Source organism: Perca fluviatilis, chromosome 6, assembly GCF_010015445.1.
Source record: "Perca fluviatilis chromosome 6, GENO_Pfluv_1.0, whole genome shotgun sequence".
Classification (NCBI taxonomy): domain Eukaryota; kingdom Metazoa; phylum Chordata; class Actinopteri; order Perciformes; family Percidae; genus Perca; species Perca fluviatilis.
In genome coordinates, this window is record NC_053117.1 from 4,839,360 (window position 1) to 4,859,462 (window position 20,103).

The 20,103-nt window shown below is 41.5% G+C and overlaps 1 protein-coding gene across 1 annotated transcript in view; it reads right to left on the minus strand.

Annotated features, from left to right (window-relative positions):
* Positions 1-20,103, minus strand: part of galnt9 (polypeptide N-acetylgalactosaminyltransferase 9) — a 106,860-nt gene that overhangs the window by 79,244 nt on the left and 7,513 nt on the right. Inside the window, exon 2 of the mRNA XM_039804076.1 lies at positions 11,765-11,945. Within this exon, the coding sequence (XP_039660010.1) occupies positions 11,765-11,945 (181 nt within the window). The remainder of the gene's footprint in view (positions 1-11,764; positions 11,946-20,103) is intronic.

Here is a 20,103-nt window from a genome sequence, read left to right on the forward strand (position 1 = left end):
CCATACTGAAACTCTATGCTGAGCAAAAAATAAATTTCTCCAGGGTCAGGAGAAGAACGTATGTATTTTCTTGGCAGTATATACTTGCCATTATGAAGACAGAGAACATAAGACTATATCATGTTTACAACAGTCTTCTAAAAGTTATGTTTATATCATATGAGTTATCATTAATTTGCATTAGCAGATACATTTAGTAGAAAACGTAATCCTGTTTCTATCAACATAACGGGAAAAACATATCTACAAACTGTTCACTGCCAAAACAAAATGTTTAGACTGCACATTATCACTGTCAATGTACTGTGTATATTTTCCCAACAATGTCAAAGATGTGCTTAAACTTCTGTGAAGTTTAAGAATGTCATAATTCCTGGATAGAAGAAGAAAAGCTGGCAGTGATCGTCCAGGTAAAAATGACTGTTTACCCTTAGAGACCCACCATTTGTCTTTTTTTTGGGGGGGGACAGGGGATCTTTAGGGGGAGATAGCAGGTCAACAGCTATCTCACATAGAAGTGGTATGCATCATCTGAAAGCTGGGAATCTGAAGATGAATGAGATGCAGCTCAGCACGGTGTGTCAAGTTTATCTAGTCATAAATCTGTAACACACATTGTGTTTTGGTTAGGCACCTGCACTGTCTTCCATTACTAATGGTTACATAGAGAAGCCAGATCCTGTCACAGTGGTAAATGCAGCAGATTACAGGCAGCCAAGAGCCAATCTGGGTTCATCCTCAACTGCTATGGGAAGTCAATCAGCACAGACAAGACAGAGTGAGGCTAGATGTGGAGAAGTCCAACACTGAGCGATTAATCTTTTTGAAATCAAATCGCGATTTAAAAAGAACGCGATTAGCTAATCGTGAAGACAGCCATTAATCGAATGTGAAATGTTTAGTTGAATGTTTGGTGTTTGACATCAAACATTGGATTTAGCATTTTTTATTCCTCTTTTCATTATTATATAATTTAATATATATTTCATAAGATAAATGCTGGAATAATGTTACATACCACATATTGTTTACAGAAATGTAATTTTTTTATTACTTTATTTAGCATGATCATAGAAGGTGCAATATGCAGCAAAAAAAATAAAAAAAAATAAAAAAAATAATCGCAAATCAAATCGTAATCTAATATCTGGCAGGAAAATGCAATTACATTTTTTTCCCTAAATCGTTCAGCCCTAATGCCTTTACTGACACAATCAGAAACCTGAATAATGTTAGAATAACCTAAATACATGGAGGTGAATAACCAGGTTTAAGGCCAAATATGATCAAAACCAGGCTAATACTCAAAAAAATCCATCTTGTAACCTGTGAGCTCTCTCACCACCCATCTCTATCTCATTCTCTTGATCTCACACAGTACATGGACTCCATGGTAAGCTAGTGTAAATGTGTGATTGGAATCCTTCCTCATGTTGCTACTGACCCAATAAATTAAATGAACTGTACGCTACGCCATGCAAATTAATATACATTACAGTACATGCACTTGGTGTGTCTAAATGTTTCTCTGAATGTCACACTCCGTCACAACAATCCTGTTACTCTCCACCGCTAATCATGTGTCAAACGTCCCTGTCACTTCCAGTAAAATACAGTGTTTTGTCACAGACATACTGTGGCTTTGAAGACAGAAATAACAGTGTTGACTGGACGGAAGTACTTAGCTGATTCCTATGGCAACTGTGAACACACACACACACAAGCACACACACACGCACAGGCACACACACACACACACGCACACATACACACACACACACACAGCCAACATCTTGTGAATCTTTCCGCGACGCTCCAATTAGCCTCCGAAGGCAACAGCTAAGAAACCCATTTGACTTGCTCCTGCCTTTGTTTTTTCCATGTTTTCACATGTCTTATTCAGCAGTGCTGACTCATTATGTAGGGATAATGAGGTGGTTATTGTAATTGTTGTGGTTGAATTATTTACAAGATATTTTGGCTGTACTGAAACACTCGTAGTATTGTTTTTCATTAGAATATCAAATTGACATTAATCATCAATAGTGTAAACAAATCTATGCGTTTCGTTTAGCTTCAGTAAATCCTGCCAAACATCAGGGCAGAGTGTTAAAGACAGTGACATATTGCATTTGCCAGGTGAAATACCAGTCAGGCAAGAAATATTAATGAGACAATGTATTGATTTGTCAGAATGTATCAGTCTCACATGCTATCACAGATTATTAGATGTGACAGAGGCAACGAGAGAGGCTGAAATCCAGTCTTGAAAATCTGCACTCGGCATTATTTTTCTATGAAAAATTAGGGATGCTACAGAAAAGATAAATTGTGAAATTGTGGTGTGCTGCATGCCATACTGTCTTACTTCTGCATAATAAAGGACATACAATTATAACCTCAGCTTTATGTAGTCATATTTTTAGATATCAAACTTGGCAGTGTTAGTATCAAAGTCAAAATTGTGCTACCTTGAACACGGTTTGTTGAAAGACAGCACGTTCGCTGCTCTTCCACCCTTGCTGTGAGCCATCTGAGCTCTACCGGTACCCTGATACCCCGGTGAACTGCCATGTCAGCTTGAGTCAGCAGCATCCATGGGGTCAGGCCGCAGGAGGACGCTCGCACAGCAGATGGATCCCAGCATGGTGCTAAAGTTACATCCTCCTCTCTCCACCCATCGGAACCCTCTTCGTTCTCTACAGCCGCTGGTGCGTGTGTGCGTGCGTGTGCATTTGTGTGTGTGTGTGTGTGTGTGTGTATGTGTGTGTGTGTGTGTGTGTGCTAGCAGGTTCTCACCTTTCAACAATGAGAATTGGCAAGAGCAATTATGTAGGACGACACAACAGATGGTATCTTATTTACTTGTGAAATTATATAGTAAATGCTTTGCATAGCACCATAAAATACAATTGTTTCCTTTCCTTCTGGGCTTTACTTTACATTTTATACCTTGCACATCTTTCTAATACACCATAACAGAGGAAGGGACTCTTGTCGCATCAACTTCCATCGTAAATGAACCCTCTGCAATTTGAGCTGTTTGCATTTAATATTAATTTTCTCAGAATTTAAACTTATTCTACTCATGCATGCTATCACACTCTACTTTGTGTTGTCAGTTAAATTTCTGAACTTTAAAACTTAAAAGACAACATGATACAGTGTTTATTCTTCTATAAATATAAATAAATATTATCATTGGTCAAGTGTATACTTGTGTATACTAAGTGTACAGACATTGGCATACAGTGAGCATAGTATTACTGTAACCAGAAAAGATTGAACTAATTATTGTTAATTAGCCAGCTACCTGTTAGCAAAAGTTGACTATCTACACATCAAACAGATATTGAACAACAGCACTGAGTCTGCACTGCTTAGAGTGCACAATGATATTGCCCTGTCTGTAGATGCCGGGAATCCTACTGTTTTAGTGCTATTGGACCTCACAGTTGCGTTTGATACGGTAGACCATGCAGTCCTCCTCTCTCGCCTTGATCAGTGCGAAGGCATCCAAGGCTCGGCACTTCAATGGTTTAGCTCCTATTTGGCGAAGCTTCTCTGTCATGATTGGTGACTGCTCCTCATCAACTGCTCCTCTCTCTTGTGGGGTACCCCAGGGTTCAATTCTTGGCCCAATCCTGTTTTCTTTATATATGTTGCCGTTATGGGCTATTATAGGAAAGCACAACCTGTCTTTTCACTGTTATGCAGATGATTTGCAAATTTATTTGCCTATGACACCGAATGACAGTGTTGCACTACACTCCCTACTTAGTTGTATTAATGATATTAAGTTGTGGCTGTCACAAAACTTTCTTAACTTGAACGAAGATAAAACGGGGTGTATCATCTTCTGTACTTCAGCCACAACAAACGGTCCATCTTTGAGTTTGGGAACACTGGCTTCATACTTTAAGCCAGCTGTCAGAAATTTGGGGGTTACTTTTGAATGCAACATGAAATTTGACAAGCAAATCAGCAATGTTGTTAGAATGAGCTTTTTCCAGCTCCGTCTCCTAGCTAAAGTTAAGCCATTCCTTAACAGGCATGCTCTAGAAAAGGCGATTCATTCTTTTATTAGTTCAAGGTTGGATTACTGTAATGCTCTCTACGGGGAGGCTGTGGCTCAGTGATCGAGCGATGGCCTGCCGCTCAGAAGGTTGGTGGTTCGATCCTTGGCCCTGCAGTCCCATGTTGAAGTGTCATTGGGCATTGGAGTGTGAATGTTTATGTGATGAGCAGGTGGCACCTTGTACAGCAACCTTGGCCACAGTGGGTGAATGGTGAGTGGTTCCTGTACTATGTAAAAACACTTGGAGTAGTTGTTAAGACTAGGAAAGTGCTATATAAAAACAGTCCATTTATGTTGGTTTGAATCAAGCCTCCATCTCACGCCTTCAACTTGTGCAAAATGCTGCTGCTCGGTTTTTAACAAATACATCTAGACATGCACACATCGTTCCCGTTCTTTACACCCTACATTGGCTCCTGTGCGTTTTAAAATAGATTTTAAGATTTTATTGTTTGTTTTTAAGGCCCTTAATGGCCCCGGAGTACTTATCCGAGATTTTAACCCTGCGTGAGCACAGCCGGTCTTTGCGGTCTTCTAACCAACTGGTTTTAGAAGTCCCAAGGTCAAGGTGGGGTGATCAGGCTTTTGCGGTTGCTGCCCCAAGACTCTGGAACAAGTTATCCCCTGATATTCGCACAGTTACAGATGTTGCTCTTTTCAGGTCTAAACTCAAAACCTACCTGTTTAGAATGGCTTTTAATATGCAGTAGTGGTGTGACAATTTCCTCTTCCTGTTTCTATGTAACCTTTTATGATTTTACTGTTTTCTACGTTTCATTCTTCTTATTGCAAGATATGTTGTTCTATTCTTAGTTCCTGATGTGAAGCACTTTGGATACCTGCTGGTTGTTGTAAAGCGCTATACAAATACATTTTGATTAATTGATTGATTGATTAGATTTTATTTGTGTCGTGTTTTATCGCCACCAGATAGATGTAAGTCTAATTTTTTTACTTTAACTAGTTGACAAAATAATCTGCCTGAATCATTACGGCAACAGTGCAGAGTTCAGTCTGACTTCTAGGGTGGTTGTTATATAACAGGTGCCTGAGAAGCGCTCAAATGTCTTCATTCATTTAATTTCTTACATGCCTGTTTAACTTAATATTGGCAGTGATTAATGCATACAGATAACAGTCTCACTGGCCAAGTAGGCTGGTGTTTGCTGTGCTGGACTGGGAAAGCTTAATGTCATGCACTGTTATCAATCACTTCCATTACCGCAGCCCACATGCATTTGACAGCAGAGGTAATAAAAGGAAAACTAAGCCACAGAGAGTGTTTATGATGGAGCACGCTGCGTACGTCTATCTATACTTTAAGCCCTGCTCCCGCGCTCTATTCCTAAGAGTAAATGCACAAGTGTTTTGATTGATAACCCCTCCACTGTATCATTCCAGTCCTTTCCCATGCATTGATGCCCTCCCTCAGCAACTCCTTTGTTCCCTCTCACAGCTTCCTCTATTGCCTCTCTCAATCAGCCTTGCCAGGTCTATAAATACAATGACAAATCTGGCAGTGAGTTTGAGAGGAGAATTAATTTTTTTGCACTCCTTTGCACAGACAAGAAGTGGCAACTGTGCAAAACAAATGAATGTATATTTCACTCCTGTTGGGTTCTACGACTAGTGGAGAGGCTGCGGGTAATGAATATCACCTGAGTAATATCTTGAAAATGTCAGAGGGGGCAAGGCAGCCTCATCGCTTCAAGTTGAGATGTGGTGTGAGGCTGGATTTCAGTGTCTAGATCGTAAAGTGATATTGTAGTTCCATTGCCCTAGTTACTGGATCCAATTTGGGGCATCGCTCAGCCTTAAATTTGTACCTATCTGCAGCAGCGGGGAAGCCTTGTAAAGCCGTAACAAGATGAGCGATCGACTCATCTGTTTGTAATGGGCCTGAGCTCACTGGCCAGCGCTCATAATTTGACCCGGAACAAGCTTTGACAGAAACAGAGCGCCAAATTAAGATGTATTCCATTCACACCTCCCCTTTTCTCCTCCTTCCCCTCCACCAGCCTGCTGCCCCGGCTGCTCCCTCTGACTTTTTACCCGCCGGCCGCTCTTATTTGCTGTGAAATTTCACATTAACCTCCAATAACCCACGCATTGCAGGCAAGACCAAAGCAACTATCCGATCCGCGAGCACTCCTCTCAGAAAGATAATCGTTTGCCTTGTCATTTCTCCACCCCCCTCCTCTCCATCCAGGAGATAAACCCTAGCACTGGAAAGAGCAACAATTTGCAGCAAGAGCTCCTTCACCGCTGAGACCTTACGATCCCATTCTGCTGTATCAGACGCTTAGGAGATGAGGTAAATCTGTTTCTTTAGCCTCCCGCTCTGGTTATCACCCTCCCACAGGCAGACAAACACAAGTCCAAGGGTCCTCGGGCTTAAATATAGTTTTGGGTTTAACTATTTTGGGCAAAATATGAATCAAATCTTCAACAGGGTGACAAAAGAGATACAGGTGCGATTAGGAGTAATTGAATATGAGTCCCCTTGGAGGAGGATAACTGGCGGGTGAAGAGCAGGTTTGATGCCTTGAATTGCATTTTTCTATTTATGAGTGACACGAGACACACTTAACATCCTTTTGTTTGTTTTGTGGGCATCAGTAATCTTACCAGCTCAACTGCCTTTGTTGTTTTTCTCTCCACAGCGGCCCGATGAGACGTTATCATACGTAAGCCTCCCAGGGACAGCGAATGGCAAGCTCAGAGTCGCCATATCGAGCCTACTTAAGTCCCTTGGTCTCTCAGTTAAAAATGGCACTTGCAGAAGTGAAGGGCAGAAGAGAGAAATGCAGGCTGGCGGGCGGTGAAAGGGGATTATAGGTTTTTTCTTCGAGAGACAATTGCGACCGCAATGATTATGAATTGGTTTTGCTGCATTAGGCAGGTGTGAAAAGAGAGAGTCTTGAGAATGTGCAGATCGTTCAGTCGTGGCGATGGACTTTGCTTCCCTGAAGTCATCAAAGTCCTCTGCTCAATGACTCATGTTCAATTAAAAGCCCATTAGACAGGAAGTGACTGGTTCCTGCATTTAACCTCACTTCTGCAGTGCCGCAGTCACCTTTTTGCCCACAGGACATACTTACAGAATCAGAAATAGAAATCAGTCTTTCATACTGTATAAGGCAGAGAACTGCTTCAAACTGAGCCAAACTGGTTAGGTGTGAAAGCCCCCTGAAAGTCTTCACTGGTGCCACAACATTGCTGGCAGTAACACTGTTGTTCTGGCTCTACACATATTTTCTTTCGCTTGCAGCGCTTGGATGTTTCTCTTTAAAATGCTGCTTCAGTGACGTAACCTGAAAAGGCAACAAAAAAAACAACTATATTTGCACGTTTGCACTGTATTGATTTCTATTGTGCTTAAACAAATGTACTCAATCTTTATCATAGAGTGTACCTATTGGATAGCTTTCATGGACTGAAGCTTTGCCTTGTTTGACACAACATGTTTTGTTTGCGCTCAGAGACTAATGGCCCAAAGCACAAAGCCCGACGCAAGTGTCCTTGCTAGTTAAAGACTGACGCAGTTGTCAATTTCCCATCCAGCGCCCGCGTCGTTTAAATAGCAAATATACCTGCGCCCATTTGTGCGCCCATGTGCGTGCTGGTCTTACAGGGAGGTGTGTTCAGGTGAATTCTGGGAGTATTGCTATCTTGAGGCAGCGGGAAGTGATCGCGCCATTGACCAACAAAACCTGGTCTAAAGTCAATAACGCAGCATTTCATTGTTATTTTAACAGCACATTAGTTAAATGCTCCTAGGCTCGTTCACAGCGCTCGCACACTATGCTTGTTACACACACAGGGACGCACAGCAGCACACAAACATGCAGAAGATTACAAATAAAATATTACGGTGCAAATCCGCTATCATAATAGCAATGTGCCATGGTACAAATGTGCCTGGCTTTTAAAGGGAATGGGAGATGATCTCTGATTGGTTTATTGCATGTTACGCCCAAAACACACCTATGAATTAATGAAGACACCCACACCCTTCACGACGTACGCTTAGATCATTAAAATAGGGCCCTCTATATGTTTGTTTATTTGGCTATAAAAAGTATTCTGTAAATCAGAAACACGTGATGTATTATTGCCTGGACATGGAGATCAAGAAGTGTATGATGACAAGGCTGCAGAATCTATCCCAGCGTGTGAAAATAGAACTAAATCCATACCCCGAAAACTATCACTTCAGCAAACCCCCAACACTCACTTCCTTTTTGTCTTACTTAGGTCCCTTTGATTAAAAGTTGATTAAAAGAAAAGGAATTTCCTAAAACCCCTCCATTCCAGAGGCACTCTCAGCTGACTTTATTAATTAGCAAGCTCCCTTTTTGCTCACCCTCCTCCTCCCCGTTCCACTCTTGTCTAATTTTTCTGGGCGTGAAAAGAGCTCAGAACAAAGCAGCGTGGATGAAATGAATTGTTATCCCCGCTAAAGCCCTCTGAAACCTCTCTTGGCCGTCAGATTTCCTCTCAGTGTGTCTGGCTGTCGCCATTGTTCTTTGACACTGTGTGATATGAATGCCACTGGCAGCCGTCTCCTGCACTCCAGCACTGACTGTATCACAGCTGTAGTTCACTTTCTAAATATAAAATGTATTTTAAAAGAGCCATTAAGGCTGCTCACTGGGTGTCCACTGGGTCTCTTTCATAAAAAATTGTTATTCATGATTCCTTTTATTGCAACTTTTTATTTTTTCATTATAGCTCTCCAACTATCACCATCATCTTGACTTTGTCCTTTCATGTCGGGATTAGGCGTGTCTAAAGTCATTTTCTTTTGTGTGACTCCCCATGGCCGAGGCCCCGAGATGCCCTGTGGCTAAACTGACTGTACTGCATTGACAGATGAGAAAAGGAAGGATTAAGTGGTGTTAGGCAATAAGACAGATGAAGTAGATCAAAAGTATCAAACAGGAAGTAAGTACTGCTTGTGCAGAGGGAGACTCCCGAGGGATCATTATGATGTGCAATGCCAGCCACGTTTTGGTAGCCTCGTGAGCTTGTCTACTTGTACTGTAAGAGGATTTTAGGTGAAGAAACCCCAAACACAATTGTCCTTGAAAAATTTGTAATACTCTTGACAGAAAAGGAAAAACGCAGTACAGTATAAGTGTCTTTAAAGTTACTGTATTGCAATTTATCACAGTATTTCTCCTCAAATACTTTAATGTTTAACTGTAACCCAGCTCTGTTCAAATGTCTGACTGGAGAAATATCAGATATTGAAGAGGGTACAGTGTCTTTTGTAGTAAAAAGCAAAAATCTATTCTTACAGAAATGTATCTCTTGTATAATTCTGTCCAGTGTGGTCAATAAGATAACATTGTAATATGAGCTTGCAGAGGAAACCGTGGTCAACCAGCAATAAACGTGCTATTCAACCTGATCTCACATAGTTACGTGAAAAGACCACGACATCTTAACACCGCATTACATAGTGGTGGCACGTAATCTGTTAAAATGTTGGCACCACAGAAACAATTTAGGTTCAGGCAACATAACTGCTTGGTTATGTTTGGGAAAAGATCATGCTTTGGGTTAAAATAAGTTTGTTAAGTAACGTATGTTACGTAAATAAGTCAACATTGGGCCTCATTCACCAACCGTTCTTACGAAGAAAAATGAAGAAACCCTTCTTGTGCACTTTTTACAAAGATTCTGGCATTCACTAATGTTTTCTTAACTTGGATTTGTTCTTAGCTAAGAACAAAATCTACGAACACTGAAAAGCACTCTTACGCACATTTGAATGATGACAATTTGCTCTAAATGATTGGTTACTGCATTTTATTTATTGTACTGTAATGTATTTCTGATCATTTGTTGAAAAAAAAATCATATTATGCAAAAAAACATAAACACACTGCAATTTACTTCAGCAATTAAACTCATTCAATCCTGCGTTATTTGGTGATTAATCGCTGTTATGGCTATATGGCCAAAATGCAGTGGTAGAATGTAACGAAGTCGTAACTGTACTTAAGTACATTTGTCACGTATCTGTACTTTACTTAAGTAGACTCAATAGTGCATAGTCAACTTTTGACTTTTGCAGCAATTATCTATACTTTCTACTCCACTACATTTCTACAATGTTCCGTTACATTTTCTGATCAGTTTCCCTCCTGCCAAAACGTCTTCCTGACCGTCACACGTTTGTCTCACCAGTAAAGTTTGGTTGCCGTAGATATATATGGGGCACCACCGATCCAAGCCGGCTCTGGTGCTGCACGGGCCCTGGCGCAGCGCCGCTGACCCTCGGTAATACAGCCTCCGGTAAAAGTGAAAATGTTTGTTTTTATAATTCCCGTTTTTAAATCATAGTTGCGTCTCTACAGCGTTGTTTACTTCTCCGCCAGGCTGCGTAAGACGCATTCATATCTTATTATCTTCACATCTCCCCATTTGCGCTGCTTGATACACTTTATTTGCTTACTTGCATGGTTAAAGAAAATAAACAGAGGAGTAGCAATGTTTCAGTTGACAGTTTTGCATCTGATATATACATTTATTATGCATATTTCATCATTGACGCTGGAGCACAAAGACTGCTCTATTGAACACAGCAGGGGTCTCAAACAATTTCTCCACAATCCATCAGCGAGTGGAAATGCTGACGTTACCTGCACAAATGTGACAGCAGCGTAATTGTTTGAATTGTCTTTGTAGGCTAAAACCAATTATTATTTTCAATTGGTGAATGCACTGTTCTGTCATGTCATTTTGGGTTGGTGCAAATTTACAACGTGCCATGTGTCACTGGGAAGCTGGGGGCGGCCACTGCAAAACGAATGTCATAAACTGCCAGGTGTACAGGAATGCCCCCCGCTGGAAGCCATTAAATTAACAAGGGCGGCATTTGCAAGTCTTGAATAAAGATGAAGACATTAGGAAAATATACAGCACCATCAGCTGAAGAGTTAAAAGCTAAGTCGGGGGCCGTGTTGCATTGGTCTTAAGAGAACCATCCAGCATTCTGTCCCTGACATCTGGACAAGACACAGCAAACTCAAGAAGGCTCATTTAGTGCATGCTCACCACGTGCATACTGACAGTTCTTTGTTGGATCACAATCGTTCACACCGCAGCTGCATATATTTAGAAAGAAATATCTGATTCTCTCATATTTATCCTAATGGGAATTAAACCCTGTTGGCGAACTGTGGAGAAGAAGCGTTTCAGACATTATTGATTAGCAAAAGCTTAAAGATAGCATAAGTGTGCCATGCACTTTTGACCTGGTCTGAGTCGGCAGGAAGTTGTTGTAAATTCCACTAATCCTCAACACCACAATTTAACTGCACAGTTTATGATTTCTGGCACACCTTGTACTGAAACTCTGCTTCTATTTTGGCACATTAAATGTCCTGGAGATTCACCAAAATACAAATAAATGTCATAAAGAAGAAGAAGAGGGGGAAAAAAACACTGTGCGCTTGATGAAAATGCCAGTTCCCTGGAAAAAGTCCTACCGTACATTGTGTGCCTTCATAAAAATAGAGCCCATCAACTGCAGCAGGGATTAAACTGGCAAACCTTGCAGTTACAAGTCTCTCTAACATTACACAGCCCTGCCAGGGGGAAACAGGTGTAGAGCTGTAGTTGGAAGGAGAATGTACATGACAGAAAATGAGAAGAAACAGAAGGTGGACATACTTTTTAGGCCTGTAGTCGGGGATGCTCCTGTCCAGGGAGATGCGGTCACTGAGCTGAGCGTTGTAGCCGTACTCCTCGTATTTCCCCTCGGCATCATGGCTGTCCTCTCCTAGAGTGGCAGCAGCTCCCCCCTGGCCAAGGCCTCCGGGTCCCTCAACTAGCCCCATGGGCTTCGCCAAACCTGCCAAGCAAATGACATAACAGAGAGACAATCATACAGATGTACATGGCCATGGGTGGAGACACACACACAGACACACACACACACACACACACACACACACACACACACACACACACACAACAGAACAGGGAGAGACAGGTGAGAAGAGAGGCTATGCAGAGGGGCAGCTGATTGACGTTCTCTAGCAGTGTGAGGAGTCTGGTGTGTGGCAGCTCCGAGACCCAGCGGGGCTCATCCACAGGGCATCATTACACTGTCTGTCACTGAAAATGTTGCAAAACACCCACATGGACACAGGTGTCACAGAGTTGAGAGGGCCAGGTAGAGAGAATTTATAGTGCACAACTGTAAGCAGGGGTGGGAGTAATTACGTGTACTCTCGTTACTGTAACTAAGTCATTTTTAAAACGTAAAAAAAAAAAGTGTAATATTACTTTTACTTAAGTGTTTTTTTTATATCAGGCATTGTACTTTGCTACATTTCAAGTCACTTCTGTAACAGATTAAGAAGCAAAGTCACATAGAAAAGTCATGATAACCTGTGTGAGAAAGAAGCTGAAGAGAGTCGCCAAACCAGCAGCTGTGACAGAGAGGAAGCTGCTGCAGGAGACAAAGCTCCATGTTCAGAGAGATAAGACACTCTGGAAAAGAAACAAGTTCTAATTTCAGACCCTCCTCCGTTTTCGGCCGTATAGGTCGTCTGTGCAAGCAGTTTATTACGACCCATATTTACTTATATTGTTAGGCCAGTGAGCAACTGATAAGGAGAAAAGGTCCCATAGGAAACCTTTTTGACCCACATATGGTTAATTAGGTAACACAAAAGTTTCAAATTAATTTTCTAAGGCTAAGGCTATTTATTTTTATGACCTGACTGCATTTCCAGAGACAAAATGGTAAATACGTAAACCTTTGGATTAAAACATGTCCTACAGGAAACCACCCTATGTTAACTGGGCCCCTAATGACTCTGGCTAATCATAGAAGCATTCTAGAAGCAGTGCGTTGCAACACTGTAACCATGAAGTGGTTATTCAAACAGTGCTTGTGCCATGCAGGTCCTTTTAACCTCACAAAGAATCCCTGAAGAGAGGCCAGATTGCCTACCGTATCTATGTGCTTAATGGTGAATTAGAGCCATTCAGTCATTGGCCAGCCCCATCATGTTAGTCTTCTTTGGTCTAATAAAACTAACTTCAGCACCAGATTTAATGTGTCAGACTTAAAATACCCCTCTGCTCTCATTAAAATGACTCATGACTGTGATTTAACAAGCCGTCGCTTTGGTATCATGACAGTGACATTTTCAAAAAGGGAAGGAGAAAAATGTGGTACAGTGCCAAAAAAGAAATCTCAGCTGATGGAAGAAAAAATAAAGCCTGTTCACTGATTTAGACCTCTAAGGGACTGTATGCAAATTTTTAGGGTGTGGAGGAGGGGCTGAAACCTATGTATTTAATTCTTATTTTAAAGTAAGACCCTCCCCTTTGACTTTGGAAAACGTCATCCTCCCTCATTTCTCAACTCAAAACTAATTTGAAACTTAATATGTTTTCGGGAAATAATTTTACATAGCCCAAATTACATATAAAAAGTAAAAATAGGCACATACACGATTGGTTTTGTTATGTTGAAAATTGCAAAAACTTAATAAAGGTTGTAAAAATAAATAGAAGAAGAAATTCTGCAAATAGAAACACATTAGCAAATATAATGTATGTTTTAATATTCTGAACATTTCAGCTGCTCTCTATTTTTGATTGACATCTACGGTTTACCACAACTGATAGCCCTGAGACGGGGACATGACCGTTGTCCTCTGCATATGGGGAAACAAACATTTATGATCCATAGCACACACAAAAGACAGGTTTTAGACTATTTTGGCGTACTAAACTATGTATATAACTTCTTTTGAGGTCATTCTAAAAAGAAAAGAAATACATAAAATGTAATATATGTGACATGGAAAGATTAAATTTAAAATATTTTTTTTTCAGTAAATAGGAAAATACATAACCCGACCCCTTTTTTCTGACCCAGCGCACCCCCAAAATAAGTCTATTGTCAGCTTTATTCATTTCTGTATCTTCCGACTTGACTATTGTTTGACTATTTAAAATTCCATAAAACTGCAGGATAATGTCACATAATTGGTATGCGAGCCAAGCTTGCAGTGTGGCCTCCACAGAAAAATCGAGCCGCGTCTGTCCTCCAAGTCAACAGATGGACACACAGACAGTAAGTAAACCGCGCATACCAATGAAGAGCTCAGCTCTCAGCTTCACCCCTCCAGGAACTGCGGAGTAATCACCATATTTGGATGGCCTCAAATCCTCGGGTGCTGCTGAAGATTTGTAATTGGAGCTGAATGGTTGCAAACTGGCTTCTCCCGCGAGAGGGATTTAGCATGCCCTGCACCAGTCAACGTGGTGGCATTTTGACAAGTATGGGTGGGGTTCACTTCACGGACCAGCCATCTGGCATAGCGGCCCATGTCACACAATAACACAGATACCCTCCAGAGCCGGAGACTCGAGTCTGGAGGGCCTCTCTGTCTCTGCGTGAGTCTTGGAAGCAGGACAATGCCTGCCAGCTTTGTTTTCTGGTCGCTGCATCATTTTACTTCCCCCTGCCTTTCACTTCCTCTGTCTGATTGAAGGAAATTCCATTAAGGGATGAGAGACCTGAAAATCGGATCCACTGCTGTCTGTCTGAAGCACCTAAACGTACATTTAAAGATTTTTCAGAAGCAATCTCATGATGGAGAGTTTGTATTTGTAATGTGAAAACATTTGCAGGGTTCTGTTTTTATGTAGCTGCTGACCTGTTCTGATGACGAGTGGGAGGTTATTTGAGGTAGTTACATTGCTCTGCCTAGCTCTGATTTATCTTTGTTTTCTCCATTTGGTCTTTTCATCTTGTGATATTTGTGTGGAAGAAAGCAGAATTGAATATGCATACATTTGTCAATAGCAAAATGCTTCTTTCACACAGCAACATTTTGTTTTCCAAAAATGGATAGCGTACAAACAAAAATAGAAGCTTTTAATATGTTTCTTGAAGGGAAGAATTGGACCGTATACGTCCGTGGGCAGAGCGTAACACGGTGGAGATTAAGAGCTCTATTCCCACGGCGACTGCATGAGTTAAAAATGTATGTTCACATGATCCTGTGAGGTACTCTGTATAAAAGCATCCAGCAAGTGGGCTGTTATGTTCTGGTCCGAAAAAGATGACAATGACTAAAGGCCCACGCTGCTCACTGTTGTAGTGCTATGACTAAGATAGCTACAAATGCAAAGTCATTCTCCGAAAGAGCACCTTAGCACATCCAAAGCAAGATGGGGATCCTTGTGATGTCAGGTGCCAATTTGAATCTCATTGTGCCTGAGTATACATCTGTCTCAGTGCTCCTTCCTCACATCCATTTGTCCAAATCCCTCTGACATGATACATGAAACCCATAACAGCTATAAATTATACAGCAACCTCCAGAATGTGTCTGATTTGGCCTTTAAAAGACAGAGTCTCAAATTCAGAGACGGACCCATTTTTGATGAATGATTTAAGAGCAAGAGTGGATTTATACACGTCCAAAGTTCTGAATATTGATGGGGAGGGGAGGTTGGGAGATTCAGCGATCTCTTCAAGAAGAGGAAAATAACTCGATATAGAGAGGTTTAAAGCCTTCAAAGGCCAAAACAAATCTATGAAATATTGAGAGCTGGGAGAGGAGCTGCATTAATCCTCGCACTGCCACTCATAACAGCAGCAGGCATGTCAGGAAGATAACAACTCTGATTTGAAAATTGGTAGCATGAGACCCCCAAATTTTCTCTAAACAATGGATTGTTATCCTTGTGCAAAATGTAAGCCCTGTGAGAGCACAACAAATATGGAGCTGCTATCTGTATCTGTTCATTTCACACAAATTAGCTGCATTCTGTTGTTGGGAATTGTCTACTGCCTCCCTTTTCTATGTCCAATTCTTTTGTTCTCTTCATATGTGTATGAGTTAAGCTGTTCACAGACTGCACAAAATAACATCATATTTCAAATATGGACCTCAATTATTCAAAACAAAGCAGTGGTATGCTATTGTGCCATGTTGCTTGAAAAAGAATCAAGCATATGGGAGGATATCAAAACAAAAAAGTGTTTACAAAGAAAATTAGTACGCTACTGAGAAAATGGGGCTCTCTTGGCCAATTGCATGCACTTTTAAGATGGTCCCTAAATTAAGTTCATCAGCCTGTCCACTGTCAAGTTCAAGGTTTTTCGTCTTTGTGCCAGGCTTAAATCTTGCATCATGAGGTGTAAATAGCATCTGTGAAGAATTAGTCAAGCTTTATCCTGCATTGCACAACAAATGTTGTATGATTGATTATCATTATTATGGACTAAACATACCAAATATCAAATGTATCGCCTGTATTTCTTCTTCTAAATCAACATAGGTCTTTCAGAGCAAACACGGTTTGGCCAAGCTCACCTACAGCATGCTGCTTCTGTGCCAACGCAGCGAAACGCCGTCGTGGCGCAGCGCAAGCCACTGAAAACAATGGGTTTCAGTCAGAGTGCAGCGCTGCTGTTGCCGCTTTTGAACTGAAAGGCAAAAACCAGTTCTAGGGAGCACCTTTTTGTGTGATTTCTGTGCCAAATTATGTGTGAAAGTCGATCTGGTCAATTTAGCAGAGAAAAAAACATTACTGCATAAATTCTGTTGCCATTTGCATCTGTTGAGAATGCATAATCTGTTCCTATCTGAATAATGTATTTGTATTTGGTTGCATCCTGAGTACTGTGTAACGGTGCGGTGTAAACATTTCCAAACACTTCTGTTCCATTTTGTCGAAATTCTCAAAAGAAACATGGATAAACAATCAGAGGCAATTAAAATCCATCATCAATTATCCAGGCTGGCATGCGGCCCTCTTTGTCCCTCCTTCATTGGATGTCATCATTAAATGTTGGTAATGTAATCACTGCATGACTCTAGGCCAACAGTGTAAAGATGAATGCTCCATCTGAGATTGCCATTATTGTCTGTGGCTGACTGCTGATTGTCAGGTTAGCTGCTGAATCCATTATCATGATTCCTCAAGGCTGAGCAGAATTGATCCTTATCTGACTCTGAGACTGTTTTGGCGACCAGAGCCTCATCTGCATATCATTATTGGAATGTATATTTCATCAGGCTTCGCCGTGCTTCTCTGCATCCGCATCCATTACACACCGCACAACAACATATAGGCGCGCACCGCGATGTGTATCATTGAGATACAGTCAGAGCATCAAGTGTGTGTCAGCGTGGAAGAGAGAGAGAGAGAGTGTGACATTTCTCATTTTTCATCAAGTCTTTTCCCCAGCAGCCTTAGCATATAAACAGCGTTGGTTTCTTTTATAATTGGGCATTATAGATAAGAAGCATATCTGGTGCTGCAGCTGGGCCTGTGAGGCTGCCATCCCATCAGCACCTACGCACCTGGGAGAAGGCCGGGAGTGACATGCATGGCTGATGACAACAGCCTCACGAGGGCCATGAGCTGAGGGACAACAGCCGGGCAGAGGAGTGAACTGAATAGTAGCGTATACTCTTGCTTATAGCATTATCTGTTTATTAAGAAGCTAATTTTTTAGAGCATTTCTGCTTCGAGTGACAAAATAGTAGAAGAAGAGAGGCAATGAAAAGAAGGTCAGGTAGTTTCATCTGAGTCTAATCCAATTTACAGTCAATCTGACCGTGAGACCATCAGAATGAAAATGATACACAATGTTGTTTTTTATTTATTAGATGTTTTTGTACTAGCCTATTATTATCTTAGTCTTGCAATAGACCGTTCGCAATACCCAGGCAGGGCAGGCTGTTGAGCTTTGGATATCTCCACATGTTGAAGTGGTGTGCATGGGGCTGTGGTAATATTTAAAGAGCTTAGAAGGTGATGTTTTTTAAGTGTAAAAGTGTAGGGAATGGAATAAACTGTGTTATATTATAATAAAATACCTTACATTTTTCCTTATCATACAATGACTATGATCACTGCAACACATGAACAATGCTGCTTCTTTATTTCTTAATCACTTAATCTATTCATGGAGGTAATGTTAGCATAGCTAGCTATATCTGATACGATCTGTAGCAACAGCTGAGGGCTGCCAGCCAGAAATGAGAAGCCTGCTCTTGTCTACCTGAAATCAAGGACCCATTGTTACCACCTTGTTTTCACCTCTGTGTGTCCGGTGTGTGCATGCGTGTGTGTGTGCGTGCGTGCGTGCGTGTGTGTGCGTGCGTGCGTGCGTGCGTGTGTGTGTGTGTATCATGGCAAAATGTGGTGGAGACACCTACTGTAGCAGGAGCTACCAGAGAGGAGGTTTTGAGTGCTTTGCCATGTGTTTAAATGTCTGTCTGTCTGTCTGTCTGTGGCCAGATTTTGTCATCACGATAGCGTTGCAACCGTGCAAGATGCAGTAAGGGCTCCTGCACACTGCCTGCGTGGCGTGAGCGTGTCAGCTGCGTGGCGTGTCCATTTTTACTTCGGCTCCCATGTTAACTGGTTAGAGCTTGCACATTGCCTGCGTGACACGCACGTCTCAAAACGCGTGCATGCTAGAAATAGGACCGACGCCTATTTTTAATGCGCTCACGCGGCCTTACTAAGCTTTACAGGTGTGTAGTTGAGATCAAAATGAAGGCCGAGTCGAAAATGGGTGTGGTCTGAGCATAGGGTGCGGAAGTCGGGGGGTTGGAAGTAGAGAAGGGGCTGGTTTGATCCCATCGCAAGATGGTCTCTAGTTTCAAAAATGACTTCAAGTGGTAAATATGCCACCATTATTATTGTGTATTATGTGCCGTGCGTAAACAGAAAGCTTGAAAGAAGTAGCAACAGTAACGGAGGGGGGCAGGTCCTAGCAAACAGTTGATTCATTCTTGAATCATGTTTTCTCTGCACTAACACATTATGTTGGATATCCACAGCTTAGTTCAAAATTACCATATATGTCCTTAATATCGACCTTCAAAATCCTTATCAGACAAACTGTAATGTTAAAAATGTTCATTTCTTTCTCTTTCTACATAATGGCAGCTGATCCTATTTGTGTTTAGTGTTCATTTAGGCCAGTCAGACGCAGCGGGCTTCAGCAGGTAAGTACCGGCAAAGGAGGTATTTGCTTCTTCTAATGCACTACTTTGGGTCAAATCGCAGCTTCATAAGCTTGTTAACAAGCTTAAAACCCCCTCATCTGATTACCCAATGACGGTGGCTTCCACAGCAGAGCAGTGCTGCTGATAACCATCATGTTGCTCATTTCTGCGCAGAATGGGCTGCTGATAAAGCTTGACCGTTGTTTTCTTGTTAGGAGTCTGGTGACCATCCATCAGGCAACTATAAAAAAGGAATTTAGCAACTTGTTTATGTCCTTCAAGTCTAATTGAACCTTGCTGCAGCTCCTGTGGCATGCCATTGGTAGGCAATAAACAACAGGGGAAATGGGCAATTACTTCATAACGCTGCCGGACATGGTAATAGTTATTGGCGCGCTCCTCTCACCATAGTTATTCCCAATGGCCACAGAATACAATTTGTGGTCAGTGCACGATTTCGAAAAATGGGTAGCGACCTGGGATATGAGGATATGATTAAGTACGCCATTAAAGAGCTCAAGACAAATCATGGAGGGATTGTGACAGCCAGCGAACGTCTCCAGCCTGTGTGCACTCCTGGGTACACACTGCTGATGTCAAAGAAAAAATACGCAACTGCAATTAATTCCTTTAACTGTTTCAGACGTATATTGGGTGGAAAGAGAAATGTGCATGTAGAGTGTATTTGCAAGTTGTAAATTTGATTTTGTAAGGCTCAGGTTGAACAACTGGATTGGATGAATTAATGAATTCAAAAGCTCAATTTGGAATTTAGTTCAGCCTGACACCGAATGGAATTATTACAGAATTTATTGAATTAATTTACCTGGGTTCAAGATGCTTTATTCTCTTGTATTCCTATGTTAACTGGAAAGGCAGGCAACTGGGCCAGCTTTGCACTTAGTTCATTGCTTGTTCCTCTCTTCCCCAGCTATACTTGGATTAACCGTGCTTCAAGAGGGAGTCAGTCAAAATACCAGTTAAACTTTTACGGAGCTCCGGAAGGGT